Source organism: Talpa europaea (assembly GCF_964194135.1).
Source record: "Talpa europaea genome assembly, chromosome: 12".
In the NCBI taxonomy this organism is placed as follows: Eukaryota; Metazoa; Chordata; class Mammalia; order Eulipotyphla; family Talpidae; genus Talpa; species Talpa europaea.
This window is the reverse complement of record NC_140079.1, coordinates 57,630,855-57,645,664: the sequence shown is the minus strand read 5'-3', so window position 1 is coordinate 57,645,664 and position 14,810 is coordinate 57,630,855. Positions and strand designations below refer to the sequence as shown.

General features: G+C 46.0%; 1 protein-coding gene across 1 annotated transcript in view; it reads left to right on the top strand.

Annotated features, from left to right (window-relative positions):
* The window catches only part of BRINP2 (BMP/retinoic acid inducible neural specific 2), a gene marked incomplete at both ends in the record, with an annotated part of 52,873 nt that extends 43,500 nt beyond the window's left edge, over positions 1 to 9,373 (top strand). The window contains 4 exons of the mRNA XM_084250605.1: positions 191 to 296; positions 3,139 to 3,375; positions 6,384 to 6,606; positions 8,257 to 9,373. Of these exons, the coding sequence (XP_084106731.1) occupies positions 191 to 296; positions 3,139 to 3,375; positions 6,384 to 6,606; positions 8,257 to 9,373 (1,683 nt within the window). The remainder of the gene's footprint in view (positions 1 to 190; positions 297 to 3,138; positions 3,376 to 6,383; positions 6,607 to 8,256) is intronic.
* Between the last annotated feature and the right edge of the window lie 5,437 nt (positions 9,374 to 14,810).

Here is a 14,810-nt window from a genome sequence, read left to right as displayed (position 1 = left end):
GTGCCTGCGGCCACCCACATATCAGTGATACTATCCTGAGACAAGGAAGAAAAGTGGCTTCATGCTCACAACGGAGGGGAGAAATGTTGTTCCTTTGGCTGGTCAAGGTTAGGACACAGAGCCTGAGATTGGGTGACTGGAGGAGAGTCCCTGCTTACTGTCTAAACTACACCCTGCCCTCTCTTTCTAGGTCACAGAAACCAGGACAGGCCCACTGGGCTGCAGCAACTACGACAACCTGGACTCGGTCAGCTCTGTCCTGGTGCAGAGTCCGGAGAACAAAGTGCAGTTACTTGGTAAGTTGCCTGGTGATGCTATTCACACTTTTCACTTCTGGTGAAAAACTTGGGTCATCTAGGAGGAAGTCAAAGTCCTACCTGCCCCTTCTTTTTTTTTCAAAGATTTATTTATTTATTTATACAAGAACTGGGGTACAGGTCAGGTGTGTGGGAGGATGAGAGGATTCACCAGAGACAGAGTGGGGAGCAGAACAGGCAGACTGACGAAATACACTGCTGAGGGGAGCAGAGGGCGAGACAGGAGAGGTCTATTGCAACATATGGGACCCTTGCCAGCCGGCCGGGATCAAACCAGCGCTGCAGAGGCTGCGGACAGCTTCACAGCACAGCATTCAACCGCCTGCGCCATCAGGGGAGGCCCCAATACCTGCCCCTTCTTAAGACAAGAACTATCTAGAGTTCTGGGCTATGCACGTCACAGCTTTCTATCATTCTTTGGAGAACACTTCTGACATGGTTTGCCTTCCACCCAAAATCCATTGCTCACACCACCAAATCATCCCACCTTACAGTCTTTCCAGGAACTGCAGACCCTTTCCTACAAACAGCAAGTGCAGCTATCCCTGGAGCCTTGATCTAGCTTGAAGATCTCCTTTGTTGCTCCAACAAGTCTCTGCTTTCTCTTAAGAAAATACTAGGGGACACATGGATTTTGCAGAGCCATTTGGAGCTCTCCTCTCCTAGCTGAACTAAAAGTAAACATGGGACCACTGGTTACTCTGAGAGTAGTCTCTGCTTTTGATTATGAGTCTGTGACCTTCCATGGAAGATTCCAAAGCAGGGGAAGACTTTGAGAGGAACGGGAACCTCAGTTGGAGACAGAACAAGCCAAAATGGGAGAGTAGGCAAGTAGAAAGGGAGTCACATTAGCTCTGGAGCCTGAGAGATAAGGGGAGACACTCACCTTCTGCTCTGTCCCCTAAGCATCCTGAGGGCAGGGGTAAGCAAACTGGTTCAGACAGGACCGTTTGGCAGTGGGAAAAATGCATTTTTCTTAAGGCCTAACTGATTCAGACTCTGCTTAAGATATTATTGTCTCTGTATTATAAAATCAATAGCCCTCACACAGGATCTATGATTACAAATTCCAGGCAACCTGAGCAAGATGCAACCCATTAATGCTTTACGAATCAAGGAATATAAAATAAAGAGGAGTAAGAATCCTTTATTTAGAGCCACCTAATGCAATTAGCATCCCTCTTCTGTGTCCCTGCATGGGCTGGGGTTGTGTCTGGAAATTAGTGATGAGTGAAGTTCACAATGTCTGGTGGTTCATTTGGAATAGTTTATGCCATTTAATTTTATAGCCCATCACTCATGCAGACGTTGCTCAGGGCACTTATTTTATAGCAATGGGAAATGTTATGGTGAGGAGGAGGGAGGTACAGGGGAGGTGAAAGGAAAGAGTTTGGAGCGGGATGTGTGTTGAAAGCAAGCATGTGGACAGGGTGTGTGGCGAGGACTGGCACTGTGGGCACAATATCAAGAAAGGGAAAATTAGGAGTTCAGAATAGGAGGTGGCCTCAAAGAAGAGCAAGTGTCCACTGCTGCTGCAATCCTAAGTTGTATTTTGAGGTCTGCTGAGACTGGGATACATGCATTGGGTTCTCTGATTTCTAGTTAAGGACAAGGTCAAGGTTGTGAAAATAAAGAGCAGGCAGACATTTGAGGAAAGGAGAGCTTTCATATGCAGAAGTCCTCAAGTCCCTCACTCTCCTGGCACAGGGTCTCACAGTGTCCCTTCTGGGGGAGCCTCCTACAGCTCTGACCTTGGGACCACTGGTTGCATCCAAAGGCTGCATCCAAAGTCATGCCTGTCTTTCATCTTTTGATATGTTTTCAGTAGCCACCCTGTGTGGCTGGAAGCCAATGAAGAATGTATTCTGCAACTGGTGAACAAATATCTACCACAGATGGGTAGGGAAACTGAAGCTTGGAGCAATTTAGTGGATTATATCCAAGATCAGAGAAAGCTAATTACAAAAAGCTCAAAGCCATTCAGGTCTAGCCAGGCCTGACTGATCTGGGAGGGTCTAGCACCATTCTACTGTCAAATCTCCTTAAGAGTTGTATCATATTGAGATGGGGCATCTAGTCCCAGTTATGTGATGTGACTTGATGGGACAAAGGTAGGGTATGACACCAAGTCGATTTTACCAGTACTGTGACTTGGGCAGATCACTGTGGTTACTAGGCTTGGATTTTGTCACCTGTAAGAACCTCAATATGAACACACATGTTTCTTGTGATCACATATGGAAAGTACGTGGTGCAGTGCCTGGCCAGTACATACCCACAATACATGTCTCTCTCTCCAAACAGGGAAACCTCCTGGGTCATCAGGGCTGAGTGGGCCCAGGAGGGTCAGCGTTCAGTAACACCCTGGGATGCGTGCTGCTAATCTCAATGAAGCTAGGAATAGGAAAGCTATGGCAGGGAGAGCAAAAAGTCCACCGAGCCCTGATCCCTCCCATGTGAGGGCTGTAAGCTCTTTTATCTGAAACATCTTTCCGTTTCTATCCTAGAAATGCTGATGTGTAGCCAATAAGCCTGTTCAGATGATATGCACGCTCTCAATTTGGCTGATGTGAGGGTTCCACTAAGCCTTGGGCTTTGATGTTCCTCATCTGCATTTTCAGATCCTCCCCCATCTGTCACCAGGGCAGCGGTAACCCTCTCTCCCAACTAGCTCAGCAGGATCAGGCCCCAGGGTGACCATTCTTGGGCTCAGGTTGTACAAGTCAGCAGAACCCCAGCTGGGGCTCCTGCAGCCTTGGGTGTGGGAAACTGAGTCTCTGCTGGTTCCATCCAGCAATTCCCTGGTTCATCCTTTCCCTAGGCCTGCAGGTGCTGCTGCCCGAGTACCTGCGGGAACGCTTTGTGGCCGCGGCCCTCAGCTACATCACATGCAGCTCTGAGGGCGAGCTTATCTGCAAAGAGAAGGACTGTTGGTGCAAGTGCAGCCCCTCCTTCCCAGAATGCAACTGTCCCGACGCCGACATCCAGGCCATGGAGGACAGCCTGCTGCAGATCCAGGACTCCTGGGCTACTCATAACCGGCAGTTTGAGGAGTCAGGTGAGCAACTGGAAGTCCCTGTCAATGGGAGGTGGCCATGAGGTGCACGGCAAGGACATGGAGAACTCAGCTCAGACCCCAGCTCAGCCACTTGCTGTTTCTGACCTCAAGCAGTTATGTCACCACAGGAAGTCTTAAATTGTTCCTTTGCATACTATGCAAATGAGGATGTGTTTTAAGGTAATGTACATGCAATCGGGCCCATAGACTGGTCTGCCTGATTTGCTTCAGATTCCAAAGAGCCAAGAACAATGCCACCTATGAGGTGCAAAAGAAATATTGGTTGAATGAATAGTATGTAGAATAGTTTCAGGAGGCATCCAGCACATGCTAGTTATTGCTTATTGCTGATATAACTAATATCAATGTTATCTTGGGACCTAGATTCAGAGGATTTGGTTTTGGAGCCTTGCTCTGTGTTATAGTTTGAAGGTTGTGTCCCTAAAATTCATGTATAGAAAATGAATGGCGAAGGTGTTGGTATAAGGAAGTAGGGTCTTTAAGAGGTGATTGGGTCCTGAGGGAAGAGCCTGCATGAATGGGATTAGTGCCTTTATTAAAGGGACCCCACAGAGCTCCCTCATTGCTTCTACTGCCTGAGGACATAGGGAGCAATTGGCCACCTGCAACCTAGAAGAGGCTTTCCCCAGAACTGGACCCTGCTGGCATCCTGATTTTGGACTTCCGGCCTCCAGTAATGTTAGAAATAAACTTCTGTTCTTTAGAAGACACCCAGTCTATGGTATTTTGTTATAGTGGCCCGAATTGACTAAGGTATTGTTACCAGCTTTGTGCCGTTGGGATTGCCACACAGCTTTGTTCCCTCATTTGTAAAAAATGGAAAGTGATAATATGAGGAGGATGGAGGGTTCATATGGGATAATGTAGATAAAATTTCATGTATAAAGAAATCTACATGGTATATTTATACATTTCAATACTAAATGAATGATAGCACATGGATATATTAGATAAAACAAAACAAATGAAAAGGTTATGTATTATAAACATCTACATATTATTTTATGTAGTGCTATAATTTATCAAATATAATGTATATTTGATGTTTATATGGTATTAAAATATGCTAGCCCATACATACTATTTTATTTGTAATAAATATATGTGTGGAAAACATTTAGAAATATGTGATAATGATAAAACATCTGAGAGAATGGGTATACCTAGATGCAGAGGAGGAAAATTTGGGGACTTCAAGTATATATATTTTTTACCTTATTTCTTAGAAATAATCTGAAGCCAATAGGGCAAAATGGCAAAAGCTACGTGATGGTCACATGGAAGATTATCCTGTTATTCTCTATGCCCTGTTATATGCTTAAATGTTTTATAAAGAGCTGTGTGCATGTTAGTTATTAATGCCATTACTAGGTAAGATTCCTCAACCTTCTGGAGAGATAAAGGAGCGGGTACTTGAAAAAATAGAATGAGCTGAGACCCCAGGCATTGCCTTTTCAAGTCCTAGATATGACATATAGTAGATAAGAAGAATATCACATTCTGGTCCCTCAACTTGAGCTGCTCCGGCTAATGGTGATGGTGTGTGCTCTGTAACTTCTAAGTATGTGGGGAATGATTTTGGGATTTCACTACCATGAGTTACTGCTAATGAGTAAATAAGGGCTTTCTGGATCCTCACCAGGAGATGAGGTGCCGCAAGTTCCAATTAAAAGCAGAGCTTTGGATGGACATCTGGGCATGGATTCAGAAAACATGTTGCACCCAGGATGCTCTGGGAACTCAGACTTGCAGTAGGAGCTGAGAATCAGAAAGCACGCAGCTTGCAGGTCAATGATAAAAAAAATGGGGTATCTGGCCAAGAACTGAAGCTTGAAAGGGAGGAAGGGTATCCTAGAGTCAGAAAGAAGGATGTGCAGTGGTGAGGCTGGCTGGTGGGCTGAAAGATTTCTAAAATTTCTGAGCCAGGAACTCTGAGCTTTGCACCCACATTGGCAGGTGGTGTACATTCATTCTCTTCTTCGTGAGTACCTCTCAGCTGCCACAGGAGTGCTGAGGTTTAATTGAAGAAGACTGACCTGAGACAAATTGTGAATGACTTACAAGGAAATATAAAGGGGAAAAGACATGTGAGCATGTGACTGATAGGCTCCCTGGGTCCCCAAACTTGCACACTCTAAAGGGATCTGGCCATCTGTGCACACAAAGGCAAAGCAGACTCTTAATGTGATAGCTCTTTAATAGAACTGTGTGCATAGGGAGGGAACAGAGGCTATTACTATTAATAGTTTCCCAATAAAACACCCCAAATTACCCATCTCATGGACAAATGTCCATACAAACAGGGTCAGTCTGAAGGGGCACTCCTTGCTATAAGCCTAAGGCAACTTCAGGCAGAGAAACACAAGAAATTGTTGCAAGGGGCCAGGTAAGCTAAGTCTGGGACAAAAGAAGAAAAATCAAAATATAAATCAAGATAACGGCTGCCACTGTCAGCCTCCCCACATGTCTCTCACCCACGTGTCTCTGTCAAGTGTCTCTACGTCTCTCCTCCTTGTGTCTCTTTCCAAGATTACTCAATTCCCTGCACACAAGTCAGTCAGGAAAGCAAGAGCCCCAGGTTCATCTGCCTCCCATGTTACCTAACCCCTCAGCTGTAGCCCTGGTTCCCAACAGCTAGACCCAGGCTGCTGCATGTAAGTCGGGGTGGGGAGCACCATACCTCCCCTAACAGAAATGCATTCCAAAGTCATTGACAATAGCAGGACCTCCAGCCCCTAGGGTAGTAACAGAGCTGTTGTGAAATTTAGAAGCATATTAATGAATCAGAAGAATGGTAAAGAATCCTAAAGCCACACTTTGATTCTCAATACAACTGGTGAGAAATAAAAAGACCTGGGAAAGTGAATGTGAAGCCTCCCTCCTTGTGCAGTGACTCTAAGGGGCCGCTGGAGCTGGGGAGCCACCCCTTGTCCCTTCCAGGTTCCACCTAGCTCCCAGTCACCTCAGCCCTGTGTCCTCGCCCACAGAGGAGTTCCAGACCCTGCTGAAGAGGCTGCCGGATGACAGGTTCTTGAACTCCACGGCCGTCTCCCAGTTCTGGGCCATGGACAGCAACCTCCAGCATCGCTACCAGCAGCTGGGGGCCAGTTTGAAAGTGCTATTCAAGAAGACCCATCGGATCGTCCGCCGGCTCTTCAACCTCTGCAAGCGTTGCCATCGGCAGCCTCGCTTCCGCCTGCCCAAGGAGAGGTGAGCACCCCAGACCCAGACCCAGAGCCCAGCACTGCCCCCCAACCCACAAAGGTGGCTGGGTGAGGGGGGACACTCAGTCCCACAGGAGAGATCTGGGTCTGGTGACCCACACCAGGCCTTTGAGAGTCTCCTGTTATCCTGACCTACTAAGATCCTTCTCAATTGTGAGTTGTGTCTGAAGAGAGAGAGAGAGACTAATACTATTTTTATAGAAGTTATAGTAGATTCAAATGTTATTCTAATAATACTCTAATTCTCACTTACTCATTTCCATTTTAGTAAGTCTTTTAGGAAAGGAAGGGGGGGTGTTAAAGCTTATACCCCATTTGCATCTGATGAGAAACACACACACTGGCTTGTTTCAAAGCAGGATCTAGTCTGTGTCACAGGAGGAAATAAAGCTGAGGCCCATGCCCTTGGGGAGAGAGTAGAGTTGTCCCCTCACTGATCCTCTTGCTTACTCCTTTATTGCACAAGTTTTTCTCAAATCCATATTGCATGGCCTATTACTAGGCAGTGGGGGATATTTAATGGGAAAGCTTGAATAAATATACAGAAACATAAAAATGAGAAAATTATAACTATGTGGCAGCCACTTAAGGCCACTTAAATTCATGTTCATGGAACATAAATAAATCAAAGGCATGGTCTAGTAGAAGCAAAGACTAGAGAGGGAAATGACTTTGGAGAAGGAAGTTTTGGCCAGTTCGTATGAGAGAGGAATGGAAATTATCTGTGCATCTGACATGGAAACTGCAGGGGGTGGGAAGGGAGGGGCTCCCCCTACAGCAGCCTAGATGTCTGACTCTCCCCGACACATGGGTAAGAAGGGAAGCATGAATGGAGAGGATGGGGCAGCGAGGGCTTTTGAAAGGGGTTCATTTATTTCTTCTCAAGAAATAATTATTAAGTGCTTACCATGCACCAGGAATAATCCTAGTTTTTGAGAATATGTGAATAATGCATGGTCCCTGCTCTCGTGTCATTTGCAGGGAAGCAATCTACTAACAAGTAAGCAAATAAATAAACACAATCACTTCAGATGCTGGTAATTGCTGTGGGTTGCATGGAAACAGGGTGACTTGGTAAAGAGCAACAGAGTGGTTCCTTGAAACAGGGACTCAGGAGAGACCTCCTTGAGGAGGTAAGGTAACAGCTGACATTTAAATCTTAAGAGAAAGTCAATCACAGAAAAGTCCTGCTCTTGGAAAACTGATAGAAGCAGAGAACACTGGCGGCACAGAGCCTGTGACGTGGGAAAGAAGTTGCGTTGCTATTTGGAGAGTCAGTTGTTAGAGCATCTTATTTAGAAGATCTATTTATCTAGATTACATATGAAAGATGCTGGAGATCTTCTGTAGGCTTTTAAGTGAGGGAATGAAGTGGTACTGGGGGGATGAGCCTGGCTGCTTCCAGTATAAATGTGATGTCAAATATTTCTGGTGCTATCTATCAAACACTGTGCTCCAGGCTTTACTCAATCATTCCAAAGTGGTACAGTGGGGTTTCCATCACGCAGAGAACTTGGGACTCTTATCTTCTTCATCACTTTCCCTGCCTATTAGTCAGTGCCCTGCTACCCTCGGGGAAGATGGCAGCGTGCATCTTCCTTTGATTCTTGCTTCATTTTTATTTCCCCTCCCAAAGGTCCTTGGCCTACTGGTGGAACCGAGTCCAGTCCCTCCTCTACTGTGGGGAAAGCACCTTCCCTGGTACCTTCCTGGAACAGAGCCACAGCTGCACCTGCCCCTATGACCAGTCTTCCTGCCAGGGCCCCATCCCGTGTGCCTTGGGGGAAGGGCCTGCCTGTGCCCACTGCGCTCCGGACAACAGCACGCGCTGTGGGAGCTGCAACCCAGGCTACGTGCTGGCCCAGGGCTTGTGCCGGCCGGAGGTGGCGGAGTCCCTGGAGAACTTTCTGGGCCTGGAGACAGACCTGCAGGACCTGGAGCTGAAGTACCTGCTGCAGAAGCGGGACAGCCGCATCGAGGTTCACTCCATCTTCATCAGCAATGACATGCGTCTGGGCAGCTGGTTTGACCCTTCCTGGAGGAAGCGTATGCTGCTCACCCTCAAGAGCAACAAATACAAGCCTGGGCTGGTGCACGTGATGCTGGCCTTGTCCCTGCAGATCTGCCTCACCAAGAACAGCACCCTGGAGCCTGTCATGGCCATCTATGTCAACCCCTTTGGGGGAAGCCACTCTGAGAGCTGGTTCATGCCCGTGAACGAGGGTGACTTCCCTGATTGGGAAAGGACTAACGTGGATGCTGCAGCCCAGTGCCAAAACTGGACTATCACCTTGGGAAACAGGTGGAAGACCTTCTTTGAGACAGTCCATGTTTACCTGCGGAGTCGAATCAAGTCCCTGGATGACAGCTCCAACGAGACAATCTACTATGAGCCCCTGGAGATGACCGACCCCTCCAAGAACTTGGGCTACATGAAAATCAACACCTTGCAGGTGTTTGGCTACAGCCTGCCCTTTGACCCGGATGCCATCCGGGACTTAATCCTCCAGCTGGACTATCCCTACACTCAAGGTTCCCAGGACTCTGCTCTCTTGCAGCTCATTGAGCTTAGGGACCGGGTAAACCAGCTTTCTCCACCTGGCAAAGTCCGGCTTGACCTTTTCTCCTGCTTGCTCCGACATCGCCTCAAACTGGCTAACAACGAGGTGGGCAGGATCCAGTCCTCCCTGAGGGCGTTTAACTCCAAGCTACCAAACCCGGTGGAGTACGAGACAGGCAAACTCTGTAGCTAATGGGGGGCCTACTCTGGGGCTGGGCAGGGAGGTCCTGGAATCCCAGGTGCAAAGATCTAAGCCCTCACCTTAGTGCCAACGGGTGCTCCCTTGAGACTTTTCAGTGCCCAGCTGATGGGACATCGGGGCTTGGACTGATGCGAGCAGGAGGTAAAGAAACAGCCACTGCACAGATGCAATCACTCACCACAAGCGTGCACACACGCACTCACGCACGCACGCACGCACACACACACACACACACCCAAACACACACTCCCACAGGGAGGCCACAACTCAGTAGCCTCGTATCTGTAAAGTCGGTGCTTTCTAAAATGAATGCAGTTGAAGGAGAGGAGCCAAGGGAGAGACTGAGGAAAAGAACCAGCCAAACCATGAAGCAAACAAATCCTTAAAAGTGATTCTTGTCATTCAAGAAAACAAGAGGGACAAGAAGGGAGGGGTTGGAGCTCTTCCTCCCTCTCTGTGGAGTCACTTTTGTATTCTTTTTAACCAGATTTCTTAAAATGGTTTTGTTCCCTGATGCCCCACACTGGTTCTTACTTTTTGTATGCCGCCCCTGCCCCCTGGACACTGAGTGCTCCTCAGCCCACTCCCCCGGGAAGCAGGCGACAGCGACACCAGTGGAGAAGAGAGGCCCACTCAGCATGGGCAGCCTTGCTCCCCCTCCTCCCTCTGCCCAGGCCCCCTCGCTTCCTGGACTTCCCCAGTTTTGGGGACCCTGGCTTGTTCCGAGTCCCCTGATTCCCTTGTGGCTCCTCTTCCAACAGCTCCCGTTGTGTCCAAGAAAGCAGCTCTGTCAAGTTAGAGAGACAATGTATAGGGAAATGTTGTTTTTTTTAAAAAAACAAAAATATTTATTTTGTGATTGTTTTCCTTGTCAATCTGCTCCAGCCACATGAACATCTGAGTAAAAATTTATCTGGTTTAATACATTTTTTAAAAAGACCTTCTTTAGGGGGAAAATGAGAGAGAGAAGAGGAAAAAAAGGGCTAAGTCCCTAGGTGGCCTGGATTTTTAGTCTTGTAAATGGCTCTTTGTGTGTGATCACCGAGGGTGGTGGATATTACTATATAGTTTGACTGGGGTGTGTGTGTGTGTGTGTGTGTGTGTGTGTGTGAGAGAGAGAGAGAGAGAGAGAGAGAGAGAGAGAGAGCGAGAGAGAGAGGAGAGACTATGCAGTGAGGCAGAACTCTCTCAGTCAGCTGGCTACCCCCTGTCCTTTTTCCCAGGTGTCAGGACTAACATGGGTTCTACCACCAGGACTTCCCACCATCAGTTACTGTACGTAACTTCCTGCTCACAAGGGGAACAGCACCCTTGTGCTAGACAAACATCAGCTAATGGGGGCTCTTTGCCTATACTGCTGTGGACATCAGGAGACTCTCCCATACTCTGCACCTTATGGTTTGGGGTCACCCTTTAAGGAAATTGGGAATGATGCAGACATGGAACTGCTTTCTCCATTCCATCGGATAGACACCTTCCCAGTCTAAGAAGCAGGTTTGACATCTGCTGTGCAGGGTGAACGCATCATTCTCCTCCTGGTGCCTCCCCCCGTGGTGTGAGAATTGCTTCCTAGCAAATCATGTGGGAACCACCTGCCTGTCTATTCCCCATAGTCCAAGTACTATGTGTAGACATGACAACCCCCATTTCATTCAGGGGAAGGTTCCCACATTATTACTAAGCACCTCATTCCCTACCTTGGTACATCTCAGTGCAAAACGAACTGGGAGACAAGAATATGGTCATGTCTATCTGCTTGAGAGCCTTATGCCTTTACTGTTGCACATAGAATTTTTCAGCTTTTTTTTTTTAATCATCTCGCCATCTTTCAACCCACAAGGACGTGAAATCCTTGGTAGAGAAACAGCCTAGGGCATTTCTTTCTTTACAACTCCGCCAAAGGCTTCTAGGGTAGAAATTCAGAGTGATGGATGATCTGGGGCTGAACACAGTTACTGGCTGTCTATTTCTAGTTCAGCTACCGCTTGCTTTGGGGAGTTTGTATCAAGCTCCTTGTCTGTGGGAGATGGAACCAGCAGACGTCTCCATCAATAGGGGTGTTGATGTGCAAAAGAGGCTGCTTTTGGTGGGATGGGGATTGTGAGTGGTGGGAAGACTCTGATACCTTTCAGTGACGGAGACTGAAAGGTGTCAGGTAGATATTAGCATCAGATTTTAGCACACTGAGTGTGCGTGTCCACATTCTGTAGGAGTGGGTGGGCAGAGCTTCTTCTCCTGAAATAAAAGTGCACTATGCACAGTGATATTCAGAGTGGGAAGGGAAGCAATCAAGAATATGTTGTGAGAAGTTAGCAGTGTGGACTCTGAGTAGCAAGACAGTAATTACTACAGAGGAAACTAAGTCAGGACATGAGGCTCTCATCCCACCTGGCCAGACCCACAGCTGAGGGATGGGGAACCTCAGCTGTCAGTCTTTGAATCAGAAAAGCACAACTATAGAGTTACTAGGAAGGATGTCCTGTTTTCTTATCTCAGACTCCTCTGAGTAGATGATGGTGTGATGTACTATGGTTTTAGAAATATATGCATCCAGGTATAAAGATTTCTACTCCTTACCTGCTTAAAGTTATAAACCATGAAGTTCATGTATCAGCTCCATCTAAAAGTATCACTAAATATTAGTAAATATTTTGAGGCATCCTTCTGAGTTCAGATGCAGATACCACATTGATAGAAGGCCTAAAAGACATTACTTATTAATTATGGTTGTAGAGACGTATATATTTGACCTACTCATCCATTATTTGTGATGGTTGCCTTACTTTTCTGTTTTGAGGCAGGTCTGGGGTGTCTAGGGTAGAAGAGCTTGGATCATAAAAGCAGACCTGCTTCTGGAAGGCAGGTGGAAGAAGAGAGGTGAGGAAAGGATGGACAAGATTCCTTAAGAGACTTTTCAAGGCTTAATCATGAATTCAGCTTAGAGTTTCTCAAGAAAACTAGGTTGAGAAATGCTATAAAAAGAAAAGGCTATCCCTTGTCAAAATTGTAGGCTAAAAAATCTATAATAAAAAGACGGACGATGTGAATCACCCAATCTCAGACACAGCTGCAAACAACACATTGTCATTAATTAATTAGTACTGGGTTGTCAATGTTGGTGAACTCACTGTGGAATTAAAGGCCAAATCACAATTTACTGAATATAACAATCAGGAACTCAAGCCTTAATTGTTACTCCAAAGAACTAATATATCAAATGCTAATCTGCCCTAATGCTCAAGACTAATACCTTGCATACTAAATTATATATGAAATGCCCGCTGCTAACAATGCAATGCTACACTCTGCATCCACAGTCGGTCTCATGCATCCACAGTCAAACATAAATGAAGATTGCTTCAAATCCTGGGCATCACGAATAGTTCATATGCATTTGTTGACTCCTTTTTACACCTATGAAAAGCATCATCTAAATGGGCAGAGTGACTTTAGGAGAAAATGGAATCTCTAGCCTACAAGCCTCTCCCCAAAATATCACCTTCAAAGTCTAATTTCATCATGTATGTCTGTTCTCTTGCATATAAGAGGGATCCTTTTTTGGCCATTTTATTTTGTTTGAAAATTAAAATGCCCTTAGGAAGAAATAAGTCTTAGATGTTACCCCACTGGCAAAATAGAGGATTAGATTTTTGAAGTTTGAAGGTTTTTAGAGGTCACCTAGACTACTCATTTCTGATATGAGGAAGAAGAGGTTTAAACAGAGATTAAAGAACATGCTCAAGCAGAGTCCAGAAAAGCAGACTAATCTGCTTCCTCTTCCGCCACTCTAGGCCAGTTATTACCCTCCAGGTGCTGGGAGGTGACAGAGACCCAGTTCAGGGCTTGGGAGTGTGAAGGTGGAGGAGGGAAGACAATTTTTCAGGAAGGAGAATAGGATTACTAAGAAGTGGGAGAGACGTCACATCTTTCCCTGGGGTTGGCTCTAGCAAAAGTAATCAGCTCTTCTAACAGATGAAAGAAAAGATTGAAATTTCTGTCCCTATCAGCATTCAGCCCAGAATAGACATGTTTCCAGGTGGGCTGGGGGAGAAAGGGGTCAAACTCCCTGGTTTCCTGAAAACTCTATTAGCTCAATGTTTTTTGAACTAACAACCTGCCTCCCATTTCTTAATGTGTTCCATAGGCTACCAATTAGAGTTTGAATATCTTTACAAATACAATAACTTCTGCAAACATCCAAATACCTGTGACATAGGTCTAGGACCACCACAGAGAAGAGTAATGAGGCAATACTCTGAGGTGCACTAAAGGCCTTGTTCCTTCCAGAGTGGAACAAGAAACACCAAAGGAGCCTCCAAGACACGAAATTGTGGCTTGCACTTCCTGGCCTGAAGTGTAGGTTGGGAAATTCAGGTCATGCGACTGAATGTAGCTCACATCTTGCTCCTGGTTTCTTGTTCTGTTCCCACCACAAGCCAACTCTGCAACTGTGAACAAGTCAATCCGCTTCTCTGGGGCCAGTTTGCTCCCTAATCAATGAGGGAGCTGGATTTCCTATGCAGGTACTCAGGGTCCTCGCAGAACCGTCCTTTTAAAAAAAAATTGAAGTAATGTTATTTTACAGCACTGCAGTTCAAAGGCATAGGATCGCAGCTCCTCAGATGCACATCACACACTACACCCATCACCAAGGCACCTTCACTGTAGTGCATTGTGCCACTTCCCCACTTTGCTTCCTCCATCCCCTGCATCTTGAAGCCTCAATTCCACAGTCAGATTTCCAGGATATGTTATTGGTTTGGTTCTGTTAGAACCTTTGTTTTGTTTCTCTTTACTTTGGTATGTCTGGTATGATCTGGTATGTCTTTTTCCTCCAGAGTTATTCCACTTAGCATCATTCCTCCAATTCTATCCATGTTGTTGCAAATGGCAAGATTTCATCTTTTCCATAGCTGACTAGTACTCCATTCTGGATATATACCATCCTTTTATGGTGTTAAAGCAGTTTGGCATAGGAAACAGGGCTGACCGTAAGTCAAACTTGTGTTTGTGTGTCGACTCCATATTTATATTTAAATAACCTTAATTGTTGATTTTTTTCCCGTCTGTAACCCAACTGCTTCATTTATTTCTCCTGAAGATTTTTCTTTTTTTTTCTGAACATTCACTTTTCTGCATACATTAGCTTCATATTTTCCAATTTACAAAATACATATGTACCTTTAATTCCCTAGAACTCATACCCATTTCACCCCTCTCTCCTCCTCTTTCCTCTTCTCCTTCCTCCCATTTTTCCCGTGTACTAGGCTGTATGTGGGATATTCAAACCCTATGGAACAAATTTCTTGGCCATGGAGAATTGTTCATTATTGTTTGGGGAATGGGGAAGCAGCAACAAATCAAAGTGGTGATCCTAGAGCAAAGATGTGCCAAGTCTTGGTGATGCACAGAAAGAGAGCGAATTGGC